At 37.3% G+C, this 22,605-nt stretch overlaps 1 protein-coding gene across 1 annotated transcript; it reads left to right on the top strand.

Annotated features, from left to right (window-relative positions):
• The first annotated feature begins 2,158 nt into the window (after positions 1-2,158).
• On the top strand, positions 2,159-22,592 carry LOC126824493 (coronin-1C). The gene is made up of 10 exons (XM_050553726.1): positions 2,159-2,256; positions 2,548-2,742; positions 9,061-9,313; positions 10,829-11,004; positions 12,605-12,721; positions 16,598-16,702; positions 19,400-19,551; positions 20,435-20,495; positions 21,910-22,011; positions 22,470-22,592. The coding sequence occupies exons 2-10, from the start codon at positions 2,548-2,550 to the stop codon at positions 22,590-22,592; spliced, it is 1,284 nt and encodes a 427-aa protein (XP_050409683.1). The 5' UTR covers positions 2,159-2,256.
• The last annotated feature ends 13 nt before the right edge of the window (positions 22,593-22,605 follow it).

Raw genomic sequence — 22,605 nt, forward strand, 5'->3', positions numbered from 1 at the left:
AATACTTCATGAGAATAATTTAGAAGGTTAATTGCGTACTGCACCCAATATTGGAAGCATTGTTATAGAATTTCAGTGTATTGGACTTCCTTTTTTTATAGCAAATTATTTTGTCAAATTCTCATAAACCTATCCTAAATGGTCAACGCAGTGATTATTCGGGCATTGAACCAAGAACGCGTCGTAAAAACGCCACTTGTTTATATCCATTAAAATAATTAATTTACTTTTTAAACTTTATACTGTAAAAATAACCTCTTTTCTTATATTCACCGTTCGAAATAATGTTTTCGGTTTTATTTTGGGGGATCACGTGGCTAAGTGGGTAAGACACTGGCTCACTAGCCTGGAGGTCGGGTGTTCGAGAAAGTTCATTCAGATTTTCCGGCGTGGTTTCCCCTTGTCAGTGATGCAGGATGGAGGGCCTGACAAGGACAGCTGTCTAGTCGTTCGGATGGGACCAAAAACCGATGTCCCGTGTACACATTGGCGTGCACGTAAAAGATCCCTTGGCAGTTGGAATTGGAAGACAAAGTATGACAGGCACGAAGTCCGTCAAGAAACAGTTTTTCTAGCCATTCGTTGTTATAAAACTGGGGCCCTTGGGGTGTAGGCTAGGATACGTGAAGGAACCCCTGGCCTGTCACTTAAAATTATCCGGCTCCCTTTCAGGCCCGTAGCCAGCTTGCTGGATGCGGAGTGGCAATGATCGATGGTTTTAGGGGCGGGGGGGGGGGGGGTGGCACAGTCTACAGTACTATATATATAGGTATTGTTTTTAATTAGAGCTAGCTAGGGTCGACAACTTTTTTTTCGTGGGGGACAATACATTTTTTCAGGGGGAACATTTTCTATTTCAATTTCCTGTGTTGGATCGATCCACATGGAACTTCCTACTTTCTATTAGTATAGGGTTAGGGTTAGGTATTTAAGATTAAAACCTATAAATTCAGGGTTAGGTGTTTGGTGCATAAATGTGGGCCTTTAAACTTGGTTTTATTTTATTTTCTATGTATGCTATATTTAATTTCCCGGTTGCCCCATTGTAAGCCCACCCTACAGCAGTGGCGTCGTGCCCATTGCCCCCCCCCCCAAAAAAAAAAAATTCTCAGTGAAATAAAAATATTTTTATTGATATTATTAAGACAGAAGACCTGTCCGTCTGTTTTAGTCATCACATGGTCTCCAGGAATTGTATAATTTGTCATTATCCGTGTTTAGTTTATTGCACTTTAGTTTAGATATCATTTGTTAAGGCCTCGCCATAGAGCTATATTTCTATATAACTCGCTTCGTACACTCTATCATTTAGCCTCGATCTAAATTTTCCGGGAGTATGACGTCAACGTAACGGTTAATCTCCGCTCACGTCGCCATTTACAAATTTAATCAATCAATGAAATCCTGTTTAAATCCAAGCCGAATCCAAGCCATCCGGGGGTTTACGTACAGAGTTGATTTTGTGTTTGTTGGGTAAATTCCTATTTATGATTGTATGTTGTATTTGATAAAATATCCATATACGGGTGTCAAAAATAAAGACTGAAAGTATTTTTTATTAAAATACAAATACATCTAAATACGTATTTGACCATGCATGAAGTTGTTCGAAATGTCCATTCAATAATTAAATCGAAGTTGAGATGAATAAAATATAATTCAGTTTTCGAGTGATAAATTACAATTATCACTAAAAAAACGACCCCGTAACCCCCTTGCATGCTCATGCCTACTGCATTCGATGTGGGCGGCGCTACCGCCAACATTCTCCGCAGCCAGTAAATTTAATTTACCATGAACACACTTGCAGAAAGTTGGGCCCCCCCTAAACAAATTTTTTGCACGACGCCCCTGCCCTACAGTATGAGTATGTAGAGCTTATTAAATCTATTCAACTCGAACTCGGCTTTCCGGTGTGGCCTATAAATGATGAATAATTATTATTATTTAACAGAAATACGCCTTCGGACATATCATGCCCTGCCTACATTATATAACGTACATTTATTAATTAATTTTATATAATTTGGCAGCAATGAAGATTATAGACTTGTTAAATTCTTTCAACCGAGTAGTTTACATGGCTTAGCCATTTATGGTGATTCAATCGCTGAGAAATAGTTCAGTAGTGCGCATGCGTTGAATCATATTTCCGTCTCCGCGTAGGAAGCTTTAGGGCGTTAAAGTTTCTGTAGTAAACCACTCATCACCGAAAATTGATGCTTTTACGAGTAAAATAATTAACAATAAGTAACCGTGAGTATACCTAAATGAATTACTATTCATGTATATTATTTTTCTCACCAAAATACAAACTTCTATTGATAAACTTCTGAAAACGAAGACGCCGACTCCAACTAAGCGTTCGTGTTTTTCTCGATCAAGTAAGTCACTCGTAGCTTTTGGAAACTCGTGACAAAAGAACCAAGCAGCCAACAGAAGTACCGTTAAGAACAATAACATCTAGTCGTTATACCAAGGCTTTTAGCTATATTATTTTCATAGATATAATTTAAATAAAACTTCCTTTTTTTATATTTTTGACAGATGGCGTGGACTATGAGAAATAGTAAATTTCGCCATGTATTTGGAAAACCTTTAAAAAGAGACCAGTGTTATGACAACATCAGAATCAGCCGTTCATCCTGGGAAGCCCCCTATTGTGATGTCAACCCTAAATATGTGGCAGTGGTGACAGATGCTGCTGGGGGAGGGTCATTCCTTGTTTTACCATTAGCAAAGGTTAGTGACCCATATATTATTAATTTGTAGGCCTACTGAAATGCATCATTGCATGATTCATAAGATTTTATTGCTGGTCTGGGAGTTTTGAACCCCATTCTATAGCTAAAGAAAGACGTTATCATGAATAAACATAAATGGATTTTAATTATTATTGAGTCCTGGGGAGTGTGTGGATATCATTTGATCAATTACTGTAGCCCATTAGTTTCTCACTTCCTAGTCACAGCTCAGTGTATACAAGGTCACAGGTCATGAGCTAATTGAATTAGTCATCATTAAGAGTTTACACCATGTTATAATGAATTGTAGAATATTAGTCAATAATAACACTTATGTTGACATAATTACATAGTATTTATCATTTTATTGCCAAAACCTAATCTACTTAAGAAATAAATATTTACATGTTTGGAAACCATTTTCGTTGCTAATGTGAAACTTAGTACTAGACCTCATTGATTTAGATCACAAATAAATTTATTGATGATTTTATGTTGCTGATCCTGTTCTAACAGTTTTCCGACAAAATAAATTTTTTACAGCCTAATCCACGCTATTAAAATGTACTCTTAATTGATTATTTAATTAAGAAAACCAAAATATTACGATTTTAATTCATAACCGATTTTCTAATTAGTCTAAATACCGGTACTAAACATAATTTAACTATTTTGATTTGCCTTTTAGAGATTAAATTTTCACAATATTATAGTCCTCAGGGGACTCGCTCGGCTTTGAGGGTATAAACCACTTTTCATGAAAGCCCTCCATATATGTGACTAAATTCTTAGTTAAATTGATATTAATCGTTTTTTTATCTGATTTGCGGAATAACAATTTTGGATTGTTCAAAATTTTATGTCGATAAAATTGAAACTTGAATATTAGTCAACATAATCATGTTGACAGCTTTAATTTCCTTTTCAAAAATTTATTTTGGTTCAATCAGAATCTCTGCTAGTTCATTAATTAGGAGGGTCCCGAATTCAATCAAGATGTTCGCAGAGAAATTTTCTCAGGATTTTCTGTTGTGGTCTCCTATTTGTTCGAATGACAATTGAAAAACCCTTTGAGTCGTTTCGATGTTAATGAAAAAGAATATCACATATGCATATATGTGTTGGTGTGTACAGTACATAAAAGAATATTTAATACAATGTGGTTCAAATTCAATGAGGAGAAGGGGGAACACTGCTAGCACTGCTGTGGCAAAATTGCACACTGCATGGCGTATGACCACTTGGTAAGTTAAACCGAGGTCTGGGTAATGAAGACGGGTATATGCTATACAGTGTGCTATGAGGGAAATTTTTGCCCAAGTAGCGACGCTACACCTAACTCTTATATCGCATTCCAACTGCCATGGGATCTTTTACGTGCACGCCATTGTGTACAAGGGACCTCGGTTTTTTGTCCCATCCGAACAACTAAGACAGCAGTTCTTCTCAGGTCCTCTGTCCTGCACCACTAACAAGGGGAAACCACTCTGAAAATCCCGATGCACTTTCTCGGCCATCACTGGAAGAAATCCTGCAGGTTTAGCCACCATGGCTATCTGATGAGACATTAAATCCCATTCCATTCAATGAATGAAGTAATTCAAACACCATGTTATCCGAGAAAGTTCCTCGGGATTTGTCATTGTAGATTCTCCATGTCTGTCATGTCATAGGTGCAGTACAGAGGACCTGGGCAGGAATGGCATGCTGTCTAGTTGTTCGGATGAGATAAAGAAAAAACCCCAACAAGATCCCATTTTCACATTGACACTCTTAATTAAGAACCATTGACAGTTGGAACGTACAGTGGATGTAAGAGCAATGAAAGATAAAAGCCAAGAGCCATTGCAGATTTCATCATACATGTAGGTCACGAGATGTAAAAAGGATTGTGGACCGTGCATGATTGTGGGTTAGCCCTCACCCTAATTCTCATCCTAACCATAACTCTATTTATATTTTGTGACTTATGGCGAAATCTGCAATGGCTCTTGGCTTTTAGCTCTAACCATGTAAGTGGCGATGCCACAGCAAGATTTCCCTGGTAGCAAACTGAATGGCATATGCACATCTTTATTAGTCTGGTAGTGTGCAGCTGTAGTAGTTTGTGGGGTTGGATGGCTGAATAGTTAGCATGTGCGCGCTGTATCATAAAATCTGTCATTAAATCAACTGGCGGGATTTCGATTCCTTGGTTGTAAGTGACAAGGAGTAGGGTCGCCTGTCCAACCTTGTGGGTTTTCTCCAGGTCCTCCGGATTCCTCTCACTGCTAAAGATCCCTACGCGGAAGCAAATTATGGAAATAAAATTAAACCATATGTTAGTCAAGAAATGACCTAGTTTGTGTCGAGTGGACGTTAAACTCCATCTCTCACTCTCTCTCCCTGTAGTAGTTTAAACTTCATTTCATAAATTTTGAATGTCTAAGGATTCTGTTTCTTTTTATTGATTAGTAATGCTGTAATACAATATTTATTCACTAGAAGCTTTTAACTACATTGATGTCTAGTAGGATCTTAACTGTCTTATACAGTATTCAGTTAGTCATAAATGTATTGTGACTCATTATACTAATCCCATTAACTTCAATTGAGAAGAGGGAATAAAATAAACATGTACATGTATCTATCTCTGTGTAAAAGTGATCGTTTGTTTGCTATAAGAAACCAAATAGTTGAACTTATAAATTTATAATACCTCATAATGACCGTTTTTTGTAAAAAATTTAATGTATTTGTTTAAAGATCCATTCCCACCAAAGTATTTAATGGTACTTATTTCTTAATATATGCATTATGTAAGAGCTAAATCTGCCTATTGCCGGTCTTTAATACCTCCTAAGAAATTTCATGTATTTGGTGTGCACAGTGTATAAATGTATAGGGTAGTTATTTCTACTAAAAGTAGCGGGGATCGTGGGGTCTAGTGGTTTAACGCGTGCGTGTGAAAACACAAGATCTGTCAGTGCATCAAATGGTGTGATTTCGATTTCCCACTTGAACGTGACAAGGAGTAGGGTTGCCTGTCCAACCTAGTGGGTTTTCTCTGGGTCCTCTGGTTTCGTCCCACTATCTAGAACACCTAGGCTACGTGTAAGCGAATTATTGAAATAAAACTGAACCATATGTTAGTCAGTCTCGAAATGAACTATTTTGTGTCGAGTGGACGTTAAACCCATTTCGTCCTGCTCTCCAGTAAATGTATGTCAATTTTGGTACATATGGAAAGTAGAGACACTCAATCTTACTAGGAAAATACTGGATTTTCCGAAAAACACCCATGGGGAGCCCACAGCACAAAAATGTAAGGGTGTAACTAACTTGCGCCCTGTCTGCTTGAGTGACGTAAAGAGCTCTTTGTATGCAGGAAAGCATTTTTTTATACTTTATTTATGATTAACTAGATGCTAGTTCAGTACACCCTGACATAGACATGATCATGTTATTGTTTTTCCAGCAAATAATTCTTGTCTTAATTCATTTATTACATGTACCAGATCATATTCCATCAATTGGTAATGTGTATTCACATGTACACTGGTAGAAGAAATCGAAAATTAATCACTTATCTGCACTCTTTTGTACTGTATGAATTAAAATAGAAAATGTGGTATAGTTGATGGTTTCAGCTCTAGGTTGTTAATCCATTATGGGAGTGTGGATGGTCAAATAGTTAGCATGTGCGCGTTGTATCATGAGATCTGTCAATGAGTCAACTGGCGTGGTTTTGATTCCCTGGTTGTACATGACAAGGTGTAGGGTCGCCGTCTAACCTCATGGGTTTTCTCCGAGGCATCCCGTTTCCTGCCACTGCTAAAGATCTCTACGTGCAAGCGAATTATTGAAATAAAATTGAACCATATGTTAGTCCCAAAATGACCTGGTTTGTGTGGAGTGGCCGTTGAACCCCATCTCTCTCTCTCTCTCTCTCTCTCTCTCTCTCTCTCTCTGTTAATCCATTTTGAAACAAACCCTGATAGAGGTCAGAATTGAGTCACAAGATGTTGTTAACTTCAGGAAATAGACATTAAGCTTCCATATCCTTTTATATAAACAGACTTGAATAAAAAACATTTTTTGATAATTTGTTATACATGTGGGTTTGACGTCTGGCACACTAACCTGGGGGTTGCAAGTTTGATCTTTGTGTTAGTCGAGAAAGTTCCTCAGGATTTTTCAGCTTGGTTTCCCCTTGTCAGTGGGACAGAGGACTGAGGGTCTGGCTACGAACAGGGTGTTATTGCTTGAATGGGACAAAATATTGAGAGGCCTTGGCATGCAAGTAAAAAGAACCCTTGACAGTTGGAATTCGATATATAAGAATAGGCAGTAGCACTGCTGTTCGGGCAAAATTCCCTCATAACACACTGCATGGCAGTTGCATGTTTTCATTAATCCAGTCGGAGCAGAACAGTAGGACGTTAAACCCCATTTCATTTCTTTTACCTCTAGTTTACAAATATTCTGTCCAGGCTAATTTCCCTCATAGCGCACTGTATGGCAGTTGCCTGTCTTCATTAGCCCAGTCGGAGCAGAACAGTAGGACGTTAAACCCCATTTCATTTTCCTCTAGTTTACAAATATTCTGTCCAGGCTAATTTCCATCATAGCACACTGTATGGCAGTTGCCTGTCTTCATTAGCCCAGTCGGAGCAGAACAGTAGGATATTAAACTCCATTTCATTTCATTTGGTGCAGAACAGTAGGATATTAAGCCTTTTTCATTCCATTGCATTCTATAGCTATGCTAACAATTGAACCTGCTACACTAAAACTACTAAAAAAATCATGGTTATAAATAGACTAGTGTATACAGTATTCGATATATAAATAATCTACATCAGTTAGTAGTTCTATAAATAGAAGACTTACAGACAATTATAGAATTAAACATTTCAACATATCTTTCTTCTTATTAATCACTTGTTTACTACTAGATAGTTTGATGTAAACAAAATATATTAGTAGATGTCTCCAGAAATATGTTGTTTTCTATTTAGAGTTGGTTGGGTTCCATGTCAGTCACAAGAACAAATTAGATGATTTTGTTTTATTTTAAATGATTTTTATAATTTTCAAACAAAGATTTGGTATTGAATGAATGTGAAAGAAATAAATGCTAAATACACAAGATTAAATAATACCCAGGTTACAGTGTATATTCTTAGCTATTAAATCATTTAAGACATTCACCTGGGCAACTCTGAGCTGCGTAACTAAGCAGGTACATGTACATACATGTATTTTTAATTTTTCTTACCTTTTAATACGCCCACTTGTGGAAATGTAATCGTGTATTGTCGTCAACCTGTTGGGTCAATCGAGGGGTTGGATGGCCGAATGGTTAGCGCGTGCGCGTTGTATCATAAGCTCTGTCATTGAATCAACTGGCGTGGTTTCGATTCCCCGGTTGTATGTGACAAGGAGTAGGGTAGGCTGTCCAGCCTCGTCGGTTTTCTCCGGGTCCTCTGGGTTCCTCCCACTGGTAAAGACCCCTACGCACAAGGGAATTATTGAAATAAGATTAAACCATATGTTAGTCCCGAAATGACCTGGTTTGTGTCGAGTTGACGTTAAACCCCATTTCTCTCTCTGTCTGTCGGTCAATTGATCCGTAGTCTGCCATTTCTTGTAAACACTCTATGTACAGACTACATTTATCATCCGATCTTTTTAAAATTGATATATGTTGTTTACATTAGTGAAATGAAGAATCCTATTGAATTTCAACAATTTTTGTCCAGAGTTATGACTCTTGTTTTATTGGGGGCCACGGTGGGTAAGACGCTGGCTCTCTAGCCTGGAGGTCGCGCGTTCAATCCCTGCTTTGGCCGAGAAAGTTCATCAGGATGTTTCGACGTGGTTTCCCCTTGTCAGTGATGCAGGATGGAGGGCCTGACAAGGACAGCTGTCAAGTTGTTCTGATGGGACGAAAACAAAGGTCCCATGTACACATTGGCGTGCAGGTAAAAGATCCCTTGACAATTGGAATTCGATATAAGAGTAGGCTGTAGTGCCGTTGTCCAGGCAAAATTTTCCTCATAGCACAATGTGTGGCGTTTGCCTGTTCATTAGCCCATTTCAGAGCAGAACAGTAGGACTTTGAATCCCATTTCATTTCATTTTCTTGCTCTACTTTTGGAATTCGAAAAACAAGTACATGTAGGCCGTAGCGCCACTGTCCGGGCAAAATGTCCCTCATGTTATTATATCACACTTCTGGAGCCCATTTCATTGCATTCATTTCCCCGGGTATTCTTAAAAAAATCTATCTCCATTAGCCCAGTTACCTTTAATTAATTTTTTTATATTTTAGGTAGGAAGAGTAGAAAGGGATGGACCCCTTGTTTGCGGTCACAAAGCTGCTGTATTAGATGTCGCCTGGTGTCCACACAATGATGATGTCATAGCCAGCGCCAGCGAAGATTGTACAGTTAAAGTCTGGCAGATTCCTGAAGGTGGTTTAACATTAAGCCTCACTGAACCCATTGTCGATTTATTTGCCCATCAAAAACGTGTAGGACAAGTGGTCTGGCATCCCTCGGCTATGAATATACTTGTCAGTTCTGGTAAGTATTAATAGAAAGTAAGAATTTGAGTCGATTGTTTATTTTGTTTTAGGAGCCATAGTGGCTCAAGGAGTAAGATGTTAGCCTGCTAACCTGGAGGTCTCATGTTCGATCCTGGTGTTAGTTGAGAAAATTCGACAGGCGACCCTACTCCTTGTCACGTACTTTTGTTAAAAGGGAACATCAAGCCTTTGTTTATTATTGTTAGCAATGGGACTTGACAATCAAAGACTATTTACGCTACATGTACATGTATTTCTTGTCAAAACTTTGAACATTTGTAATTTTGCTGAGAATAAAGTAATTTGATGTCTTCTCAAGCCAGTACTGTGGAATACTCCGTAAAAGATCCCTTGACAGTTGGAATTCGATATAAGAGTAGGCCGTAGTGCCGCTGTCCAGGCAAAATTTCCCTCATAGCACACTGTATGGCATATACCCGTCTTCATTAGCCCAGTTCGGAGCGGGGGGTTGGATGCCTGAATTGTTAGCATGTGCGCGCTGTATCATAAAGTTTGTCATTGAGTCAACTGGCATGGTTTCGAATCCCTGGTTGTACATGTACGTGACAAGGAGTAGGGTCGCCTGTCCAACCTCTTGGGTTTTCTCCAGGTCCTCCGGTTTCCTCCCACTCTAAAGACCCCAATGCGAAAGCAAATTATAGAAATAAAATTGAACCATGTGTTAGTCCCGAAATGACCTAGTTTGTGTTGAGTGGACGTTAAACCCCATTTCTCTCTCTCTCTCCAGTTTGGAGCAAAACAGTAGGACATTAAACCCCATTTCATTTCTAACAATTCAAATTGAACGACAGACGTTTACGTCTTCCTGGTCCATTTTACATGTTTTTTATTTTTTTTTTGTTGTTTGTGAATTAGCCATTACTACATCATGTAACTACATGTACTCCTGCATTGTCTTGTGGCATATGTTTTTCTTTGTTAATTACAAAGTACATGAGTCGTGTTACTGATTTTAAAATGTTCATAGTGTCTTTCTTGTACATGTAGCATATGTTTTTCTTTGTTCATTACAATTGGTACCCAAAACCATAAAGTACACGGCTTGTGTTACTGATTTTAAGATGTTTATAGTGTCTTAAATATTGGATATTACTATTAGGATCCCATATTTGCAGGGCACCTTAACACCATAAATAGGGAAAGAAATAGACCAATATTAAATTCTAATGCACGTTTTTAATTTCCAATATTATAGCAAATATTGAGTTAAAGGTCGAGTTCCTTTAACTTGGGTGTGGGGAGTGGATGGCCGAATGGGTCAGCTGGCAAGGTTTTGATTCCCCGGTTATACGTGACAAGGAGTAGAGTTGCCTGTCCAACCTTGTGGGTTTTGCCCGGGTTCCCTGAGAACCCCTACACGCTAGCGATTTATTAAAATAAAATTGAACCATGTTAGTTTCGAAATGACCTAGTTTGTATCAAGTGGACGTTAAACCCTATTTCTCTCTCTTTCTCTCCTTTAAATTGAATCATCTGTAATTTCTTTTGACAGGTTCCGATAATATGATATTTGTGTGGAATGTTGGGACAGGGGAGCCGTTAGTTCAGGTTTCGATGCCAGACTTACCTCTGTGTGTCTCTTTTAACTATGATGGTAGTAAATTAGCAGCAACATGTAAAGATAAAAAATTACGAGTCATAGATCCAAGAACAGGTGATTTCTTACAGGTGAGATTTATATAGATTTAGGAGGGGGATGAATTCTAACAGGTGAGATTTATTATATAGATTTATAGGGCGGGGGGATTCTTATAGGTGAGATTTACATATAGATTTAGGAGGGGGGTGAATTCTTACAGGTGAGATTTATATAGATTTATGAGGCGGTGTGGGTGAATTCTTATTTATATAGATTTAGGAGGAGGGGGGAATTCTTACAGGTGAAATTTATATAGATTTATAGGGGGTTGGATGGCCAAATGGTTAGCATGCACGTGCTGTATCATAAGGCCTGTCATTGAGTCAACTGGCGTGGTTTCGAATCCCCGGTTGTACGTGACAAGGAGTATAGTCACCTGTCCGACCTCATGGGTTTTCTTCGGGTCTTTCGGTTTCCTCCCACTGCTAAAGACCCCTACGCGCAAGCGAATTATTGAAAATAAAAATAAACTGTGTTAGTCCCGAAATGACCTAGTTTGTGTCGATTGGACGTTCAACCCCATTTGTCTCTCTCTATATATAAATAGATTTAGGAGGGGGATGAATTCTTACAGGTGAGATTTATATAGATTTAGGAGGGGGATGAATTCTTACAGGTGAGATTTATATAGATTTAGGATGGGGGTGAAATCTTACAGGTGAGATTTATATAGATTTAGGAGGGGGATGAATTCTTACAGGTGAGATTTATATAGATTTAGGATGGGGGTGAATTCTTACAGGTGAGATTTATATAGATTTAGGAGGGGGATGAATTCTTACAGGTGAGATTTATATAGATTTAGGATGGGGGTGAAATCTTACAGGTGAGATTTATATAGATTTAGGATGGGGGTGAAATCTTACAGGTGAGATTTATATAGATTTAGGATGGGGATGAATTCTTACAGGTGAGATTTATATAGATTTAGGAGGAGGGGCGGGCGCGAATGCTGTAACTTGTGTGCTTTAAATCATAGGACTGTCATTGAGTCAAATACATGTATATTTGGTTTCGTCACCTGTCCAATTTAGTGTTTTTTTCTAGGGCCCCTGTGTCCTCCCACTACTAAAGACTCCTATGCATTACCAAATTATTGAAATAAAATTAAACTGTATGTTAGTCCCAAAATGACCTAGTTTGTGTTGAGTTGACCTTAAACCCTCTCTCTCTCTCTAACCACCAGCTACTACATTGTACTACAGGAACCAAGTACGTTATGTAAACATATTTGGTCCAGTGTGGAGCTATGTTTAAAGCGTAATCAAATTGTTACGCAGTTAGCTATTGGTTGTTAATCTGACTATTGACCAGTCATAATTTGGAACAGAAATTTGCTTCTATTAAAGCAGTGTTTAGTGGGATTAGCTCTAATCAAATGAAACACTGCGGGGAGTATGGTCTTTTCTAAGATTTCTTTTTTGACGAACAGGAGACGTAAAAATGATGAACACCATTTCTCCCTCTTACGGACAATTCTCTTATGTCTACAATAGCCCGGTTGGTGCAGAAAAGTAGGACGTTAAGCATTTTAATTCTAATATTATCATGTCAATTATAATATTATTGTATTAATTCTAAGATTATTGTATTCATTCTTACATTATTGTATTAATTGTGTGTTTTCAGGAAACATCGTGTCATCCAGGTGCCAAACCCGCCCGTTGTGTTTATTTGAAAAATGGGATCATATTAACAACAGGTTTCTCTAAGATGAGTGAAAGACAATATGCCATATGGGATGAGGTAATAATCTTTTGTAAAATCAGAAATCAGCAACCTATTAAAAATATTATGCAAGAGTTAAATCTGCCAATTGCAGGTCTTTCTTTAGGTCTGAAATGTTATCTAAATGATTAATTAGACATTAATTAACTTATCAAGACCATAATCAACTCTCGATGGCATCGCTAGCCTGCGATATTTACTAGATTATGATCCCATTTGCTGCTCGACTTCCATTCATAATTTAATCAAGAAATGGATGATCGAGACTGTGTTTTTTATCGTACAGACTTTAGTAATGATGATCGAGGCTAGGCCGAAATTTCAATGGCTTAATTCTCGGGACATAGTGGATCAATTTGACTGAAATTTTCAGCAAATTCCCTTTTACATTATCTAGTTTTTATACGCCCACATTGAAATGTGGTCGTATATTGTCGTCGCCCCCGTCCGGCCGGTGGTCCGGCATCCACAATTGCTTGTGAGCGCTCTAGAGGCTAAAGTTAATATCTGATTGACTTTAAATTTATACACAGTGTTTAAGGTCTTGAAACGAAGAAGCCTATTAATTTTCAGCGATTTCCGATAATTACTGCCAGATTTATGGCCCTTGATCACTTTGAAAAATCTTGTGGACGCTCTAGAGGCCAAAGTTAATATCCAATTGACCTTAAATTTATACACAGTGTTTGAGGCCATGAGACGAAGAAGCCTATTGATTTTCAACGATTTCCGATAATTACTGCCAGAGTTATGGCCCTTGATCACTTCAAAAAATCTTGTGGATGCTCTAGAGGCTAAAGTTAATATCCGATTGAGTTCAAATTTATACACAGTGTTTGAGGTCATGAGACGAAGATTCCTATTGATTTTCAACGATTTCGGATAATTACTGCCAAAGTTATGGCCCTTGATCACTTTGCAAAATCTTGTGATGCTCTAAAGGCTAAAGTTATAATCCGATTGACTTCAGATTGATACACAGAGTTTAAGATCTTGAGACGAACAAGTATATTGATTTTCAATGAATTTTTATGACTTGAACAGTTAAATCCATGATATTAAAAGCTTTGCATACAAAACGTTAGCACGGGGCAGAACTTTATAAAAACCAAACAAATGCTAATAGTTTTCTGATAATTACTTGGTGAGTTGTTGCTCTTAATCAGATTTTAGTGTATTATAAATGTTTCATTACCGAAAAAAGTAAAAATATGCGACAACCCTTGTTGAATGCCCGGACGATTTAGTTGCTGTGGGCGTATGTTTCGTTGCCTGGCAACCTATCTTTAACTATTATAGTGAGAACTGCCAGCTCTTTATGTATCTCCCATAATGTATCTTTAATATGTTAAATGTGATCACAAGGGAACCTATTCTGAGGATGGGGGATAGGTGGTCTGTCATTGATTTAAGTGGCGTGATTTCGATACACAGCTTGTATGTGACATAGGTAAAATCACAATGTCTGTCATTGAGTCAAGTGGCGTGGTTTCAAATCCTTGTCTGTTGCAGTGAGTTCTTGGTGTGCATCTCATGCCAAAAGCTCGCCGTAATAGACCGCTTCATTGGCTTATCCCTCACTTCAACCATAACGCCGGTAATATAACAACTCTTCCAAATCCTAGTAGTAAAGGCAAGTAAAACGAAAATTTGAACTATAAAAAACGAAACGAAATAGGATCTGTGTGTTAATCAAATTGATTTTTAGAAACAAAAAATAAAACTTATCCGATTTGTTAAAGTGCACATAAGATGGTCCCGAAAACTTTGAGATACGTGTAGCCAATGGTTACTATATCCACTTTACGGCAAGTTCACGCTAATTTGGTTGAAATTAATTCAGTTATCTTCACTTGAAGTCTTAAAAATAGACCTTCCGTAAAAACGGCTTTGCCAATTATCGAAAACACTCTTAATCCCCTTAGACGCCAGTGACGTCACAGTGACCGAATGCATATTCGGAATGTTTATTCCTTAATTACCTATATACAGCCGGCGTGTGTATTCTTTAAAGCCTAAAGGATTCCTTAATCCCCCAATTAAATAAAACAATTGACTACGGAATAATTTGTTTTGTAATTCATTTTAATTTAAGATCCAATTTAGAGTGCCTACAACTTTTAAACTTTGAAGTCCTGAACCCTTAATTAATTTTTTACAATATGGAGCTTATTGGACGAACACTTTTAATATGTAAATAATATACGGGTCCAGCTATGTGTTTTTTACTGCGAGCACTTCGCTTTTCCACATAAAGTGTAGTGTTGTTAATATCTGTCATTAATTAATCAATCCGACTATAAAAGTTATACAGGCATGGGTCATAAATTAATTTCAAGTTGGTGTTAGCAATGAGTGTTAGTGGGATTAAGAATGTTGATTGGGTAATTATCTCTTTTTACGCCGGCCAGATCAAAGACATCACTCTTAAGTGGAACGTGTGCGTAATACCTCACGAACGAACTAATGGTAGAATCATACACACACACATGAATTGTATAAAATAATTAAGTTTTACTAATAAGTTGTTTAAAATTACTATAGACCCAATAATTATTACTCAATGGTGCTTTTATAATCAAGTAGCCTCGTATTATTTGTTGATTGGTGTTTAAACAACATTTAATTGATGGATGGATTAACGTTTTTGATACGATTAGGTTATAATGTCTAACATCGGTTATCTTCTTTATAATAAAAGTATTTTACAATTGCATCTCCTATTTTAACTTTCATTATGACAAAGTGAGAAGATGACCCGCCCTCTCTTCCCACGACAACGATTTTAAAACCATTTTTAAAACCGTGTTTTAAAGTGATTTTTAGATATACAAGAACTTTTAATTATTTTAAATCTGTTTTAAAGTGACATTTGGATTTACAAGAACTTTTTATTATTTAGTGTTTTTACCTAACTTCTATTTTTTATTTAAGTAAATAACTTAATTAAATCAACCTGTCCATAATATCATGCATTATGTATTGGAGGTTAAATTTGTAATAAACAACAACAACAGCATTGACAGTTTAATCACTCACCAAACGGCACCAGGAACTCCACGAATGATCCCGTGCAATTTTAGCGGCGAAGTTTAACCTCATTTACTACACCCGTAGTACATGATAATAAGATACCAAGCGTTGATGGCAGATAAATGAGTGCGATCTATTGTACATGTTATGCATAGTCATCGGAAAATTCCATATTCACTGTAGTTGTTCTTTATGTATAGAAATGGTTATTATTATTATATATATAGCTAATAATGAATATATCAACAAATGACTGGCACCATTTGTATTTCTGTACTTAAGTTTGGGATATCAAGTATTACGGGGTTATCCAAATTACCGGTAAATGCGCTAATTTCTTGAGTTATCTTCATTTGACACTTGGCCTATTTAAACAAAGGCAGCTTAAATTGATCTACGGCATGATACGGCATTTTAAATTCACTCTAAAATATTCCAATCACAAATGTCTAATCTATACCAATGAAAGACGATAATTCGGTGATTATGATTAGGCCAGTCACGTGGTAATTGGACCGTCAATAGACGCTTGTCCAGTTGCCGTGTGTACATACAGTGAGATATTGTATAGATAATGTATATCCTATGTGTAGTGCCTGTGACGTCACCAGCCAATCAACCGAATTAAGGTCGTAATTGAAAAATCGAAAAGCGTTTTGGCGAGTCGGATACTTAAACGTTAACAGCGGACTTAATTTTAATCAGATTGGTGTGAACTTGCCGTAAAGTTGATATAGTAACCTTGGGCTATACATACATGCAATTTAGATTTTTGATCTTACGTGGTCTTTAAAAGCAAACTGAGTATTTTGTTGTATTTTTAGAATCAATAATAAATCATGTACTATGCTTTATCTGCAGAACAATTTGGAGAAACCGATACAGTTAGACGGTATAGATAAGAGTAACGGAGTTATGTTCCCCTTTTACGACCCAGATACAGAAATGGTATATTTAATCGGAAAAGTGAGTTGTCATTTTTTTATTATTCCCCGTTTTATCATACGCCCGCACTTTGATGTTGTATATTGCTGACACTTTTGTCTTTCCTTTGGTGGGGGGTTGGATAGCCGAATGGTTAGCACGTGCGTGCTGCTTCATAAGGCCTGCCATTGAATCAACTGGCGTGGATTCGATTCCCCAGTTGTACGTGAAAAGGAGTAGGGTCGCCTGTACAACCTCGTGGGTTTTCTCCAGGTCCTCCAGTTTTCGCCTACTTCTGAAAATCCCATCGCGCAAGTGAATTATTGAAAAAAAATTAAACCATGTGTTAGTCCCGAAATTAATTAGTTTGTGTTGAGTGGTGGATGTTAAACCCTCCTCTCTCTCTCTCTCTCTCTCTCTCTCTCTCTCTCTCTCCTTTGGTTGGTTGTCTGTATTTACTATTGTCTGTCATCAGGCCACGAAATTTCAAATTTTGGCATAACCAGAAAAATGGTTGCGGGTTTATGCTCTGCGTAACCATTTTCTTTGGTTACGCCAGATGACCATTGCGTAACCAATTGGTTACATAAAATGGTTGCGCTGTTTTCATGTTTTATCCAGATTTAAATGGTGCTATTATTCATTTCCACTTGCAGTGAATGTATTTTTTAAAGAAATAACTTGACTAATTTTATTTTTAATATTATATTTTGAGGTTAAGTGTTTATGACTTGTCCCCATTTAGACAATAAAACATTAGAAAAAAAAATGTTCCACTTCACTAAATCCCTACATTTTAATAATTAGGGGATTCGGTTCCAAAATTTACTAAGGGATTTTCGTTTTTATATATCTGACCGTCAAAAACCAGGAATGGTAGCTACCACATTGTTTTCGGTCACTGATGCGTACTTCATATTACACTTGTCACTTGCAATAATTCATCCAAGCACGTAGCATGAGATAGCCTCACTCATAGGTAGCGACTGATTGACAAACAGTATTTATTATAAACCTCGGCACACTATACACAAAGACTCTAAAGGAAACAGAATAGTTTGATGTCATGAAATAATATTAAATTGACAGGAAAGTAAAATCGTTTTAAACATTATCGCTCGAGCGATGCCGGGGAGGGGGTCAAAGTTGACGACAGACATCAGGTCATTGGTACTACAGCATGGCTATAGTGAAAACCGAAAGGAACACGTGTAGTAAATTCTTTGGAAATATAGCCGACATGTTAAATGGTCAAACTCATTTCTCATTTTGTGTTTGAAAATCCAAAGGTACGCATTCAAATATTTATGGCATAACTAATCATTTAAAGAATTAGGAGTGAGGGGCATTTTTAAATAACGTGCTTCCAACTGGTCAATAGCCTACTTGGTGTCAAAATACGTGATCTGTCAAAGTACCGGTAAGATGGAGAAATGAAATGCCAAGAATGAATGAATGGAGTTTGTGCTATAATACATTTAATTTAGACCCGTGTCACAAAGTCATCCTGTATAAAAATTAATCAAATGTGAATAAATCTGTTAATGAAATTTGTTAATGTAACCGATATTTCAATTTGCGTAACCAGGAAATCGGTCGCGTGTTTTTGAGCTAGCGCGACCGCACGTAACCGATTGGTATCGTTCGCGTGAAATTCCTTGGCCTGTGTCATGCACACTCTACAAACTATTCTGGTTTAAGTCTTTATCTTTTCCCTTTTGATAGATTTAAGCAAGATGGCAGATTATCTAGCATTGATATTTTGAGTTTGTTTTCTTGGATTAAATGTTAAATAAACATTCTAGTGTTTATTATTTCGTGGGGGTCACGTGGCTATAAACATAAAAGGGGATCACGTGGCTAAGTGGGTAAGACGCTAGCTCGCTAGCCTGGAGGTCGGGTGTTCGATCCCTGCATTGGCCGAGAAAGTTCATCCAGATTTTCCGGCGTGGTTCTCCCTTGTCAGTGATGCAGGACGGAGGGGCCGACAAGGAAAGCTGTCTAGTCGTTCGGATGATACGAAAAAACGAGGTCCCGTGTACACATTGACGTGCAAGTAAAAAATCCCTTGGCAGTTGGAATTCGATATAAGAGTAGGCCGTAGTGCCGCTGCCCGGGCAAAATTTCCCTCATAGCACACTGTATGGCGTATGCCCGTCTTCATTAGCCCAGGTTAGGAGCAGAACAGTAGGACGTTAAACCCCATTTCATTTCATTTATTATTTCGTGGAAAATTTGATATTTTCTGAAAATTGCAAATACCTCACAAAGGCTTTAATCAATTTTGGTTGTCAGAGGGCCTGGCAAGGAACAACGTATAGTACCTCAGATGGGACAAAAAAAAAACCCCAACAGATCCCTGTGTAGATATTGGCATGCACGTAAAACAACCAACCCCCTGGCAGTTGGAATTTGAAACAAGAATGTCGCTGCCTAGACAAAATTTTGTCATAGCACACTGTATGGCGTATGTCCATCTTCATTATCCCAGTCGAAGCAGAACAGTAGGACGTTAAACCCCATTTCATTTCATATAATCAATCTTTGAATATTTGATTTAAATTTTAAATTATTTGGTGGTTTAAATTTTAAATTATTTGTTTAGAATTTTGAATTTTTGTTTAAATTTTTAAATGTTTTGTTTAGATTTTTCAATATTTTCTTTAATTTTTTCAATATTTTGTTTAAATTTTTGAATTTTTTTGTTTAAATTTTTGAGTATTTTGTTTATTTTTGTAGGGTGATACAATTATACGATACTATGAAATAGTTAAAGGTGATAATGGACCAGAAATGTTTTATCTTTCATTGTACCAAGCTTCAGATCCACAGAGAGGAATGGGTTTTATGACCAAGCGAGGTTTGAATGTCAATCAATGTGAAATAGCAAGGTAGATAACTCTATATTTTACACAAGGGTAAAAGGGGCATGCTCGATGGTCAGTCTGGATAGTTCTGAAATGACAGAATTGCCATCATGTGGAGGGATATGGGTCCTGTCACATTTCTGTCAGTCCTGACAACAGAGGTGGTGTGAGTAGAAACATGATATCATGAGATAGTTTCTTACGCTGTCGATGCATTGTCACTATTTTTGGACTTGAGAAAATTTAATTCTGAAACGCTCAATCGAGTATTCCCCTTATAAGACCATAGAAAACAAGTGAAGAGTCCAGGGGAAGAACGATCTAAGTCATATTTTTGTCTTTTCGAATAAAAGGAAAAACAGACTTTTGGACGAGAATGCTTGATGCAAACAGAACAACGAGTGGGTTTAATTACAACTTCAAAATGATGTTTAATAAGAATCATAATGACCTGTACAACAACTGACTTCCAGATTTCGGCCAAATTAAGGTCAAATAAATTGTGATGGACTTGTATTTGTATTTATACAATTTGCTACCAGATGGCACCATTAACTGAGGTTCGTTGAAAAAGTGACTTAGATCGTTCTTCCCCGAAGCCATCTTGGAACTGTAACGTATATCAAAAATCGAAGTCTGACAATTGATGTATGTGCAGTTGTCCAAGGAACTAACTTGTCTGTCTGTTAGGCTAAGCATAGATAAGTAATTTGATAGGTCAAGGCTTTGGGAGACAATAACTCCTAATTGGCTTAAAATGTTCAAACTTCATGTAGGTGTTTATTAGGTAAATACCTTGATGGAGTTCGAAGATAAACATACTCTGCTTAGGCTAATCAGAGATAAGCAAATTGATTGGTAGATGCTTTGGGATACAATGACTCTTATTCATATTTTTTTTTCACAGAATCTACAAATTACACAATTCAGGCCTCTGTGAAGTAATTCCATTTACAGTTCCAAGAAAGGTAATTAAGTTTAAATTTATAGATCGAAAACAGAATAATCAGAAATAAATGACACAAGCTATTTATCTTACAAGACTTCTTAATAACCGTGCATGGGAGGTTGGATGGCCGAATGGTTAGCGTGTGTACTTTGTATCATAAGGCCTGTCATTGAGTCCACTGGCATGGTTTCAATTCCCCGGTCGTACGCGATAAGGAGTAGGGTCGCCTGTCCAACCTCGTGGGTTTTTTCCGAGTCCTCCGGTTACCTCCCACTGCTAAAGACCCTTGCGCTCAAACGAATTATTGAAATAAAATTGAACCATATGTTAGTCCCGAAATGACCTAGTTTGTTTCGAGTTGACGTTAAACCCCAATTCTTTTTCTCTCTTATAACTCCAAGATCAACTTTGGTTTTATTCAGCAAAATCAGGCCCTAAGTTCACAAAGCATTCTCAGACTTAAGTTAAGAATTTACTCAAAATTGTTCGCCTTATTTTAACTAAAATATAGCCCATTATAAAATTTTTGTTGTTTTATTGTATCAAATATATGAATAAGAAACTATGTGTAAAGTTTTGTGTTTCTGGATCAAAGATATTTCTCATAAACAGTGATTAAAAGTTGAGCAAATTCTTAACTTAAGTCTGAGAATACTTGGTGAACTCTGGCCCAGGACCTCGAGCTGCCCTTATACCAAGCCTGTCGGACACCAGTTATCACACAAAGTCTGTGACCAAGAGCCTTATGTTTAGGCTTGCCTAGGGGGTTGGATGGCCGAATGGTTAGCACATGCACTCTGTATCATAAGGCCTGTCATTGTGTCAACTGGCGTGGTTTCGAATCCCCGGTTGTACGTGACAAGGATTAGGGTCGCCTGTCCAACCTCGTGGGTTTTTTCTGGGTCCTCCGGTTTCCTCCCACTGCTAAAGACCCCTACACGCAAGCGAATTATTGAAATAAAATTAAACCATATGTTAGTCCCAAAATGACCTAGTGGACGTTAAACCCCATCTCTCTCTCTCTTTCCCTCTGATTAAAATACAGATCTATATTTCGTTTCTTTTTTTTATACTTTCGATGGCCTACGCTACATGAAGTTCTGACCAGTTGTAGCGATAGGTCGCGTCAAAGGTCATACGAGCGGCTTTTGACCCTATGACGTCAGACATTTTTAACCAATCAGCTTTGATGTTACTAGTGGATTACCTACAGTTCCGTGCAAAACACACCTAAAGCTTGCCGTAACAGACCGTTTCATTGGCCATTCCCTCACATCATTCGGACACACATCAATGATAACAACTCTTCCAGATCCTAGTGTAGTAAAGACAAGTAAAACAAAATTTTTAACTATAAAAACGAAACGAAATAGGATCTGTGTTTTAATCAGATTGTATCAAATACGGCATTAACTTTTTTCTTTTTTTTTCAGTCTGATCTCTTTCAAGAGGATTTATATCCTGATACAGCAGCTGACATGCCGGCTATTTCTGCTGAAGAATGGTTTGCTGGTAAAAATGCTGACCCTATTTTGGTAATTATATAATACCATTAAATTCCTATTAAAAACAGGTGGGTTGGATGGCCAAATGGTTTAACTCGTGTGCGTACTACCACAAGGTGGCGTGGTTTCAATTCCCACGTGAGTTTTTTTCTCCATTTCTTCCAGTTTCCTCTCACAGCTTAAAGTTGCAATTTCATATTTTTAAGTTATATTTTTAAAATTTATTAAAATAAAGCCTTAAAATAGATGGTATCTATAAACAGTCCTACCTTGTTAAAGAATAATCCTATTACTCCTATAATTCACTATTGCCAGTTGAGAAATTGGCAAAAATATCATTTTTAACTTCAAATTCAAACGTTTGAAGATAGCTATTCCAGGGGGGGAATCGAAAAACATTTATAGCATGTTAGAAATCAGCCATTTTGTTTTTCACTTAATAATGCCATAGAAACATTCTTAGAAATTGTTTTACATTATTTTCACAGATTTCACTGAAAGACGGATATGCACCAAGTAAAAAAGAAGCGTTTAAAGTTGTGCGGAAGTCAAATGTTTTAGATAAAATGCCATCTCGGGCATCTGTCGGTGCCATTTTGTTTTTCACTTAATAATGCCATAGAA

The sequence above is a fragment of the Patella vulgata genome, chromosome 6 (genome assembly GCF_932274485.2).
Source record: "Patella vulgata chromosome 6, xgPatVulg1.2, whole genome shotgun sequence".
NCBI lineage: Eukaryota > Metazoa > Mollusca > Gastropoda > Patellidae > Patella > Patella vulgata.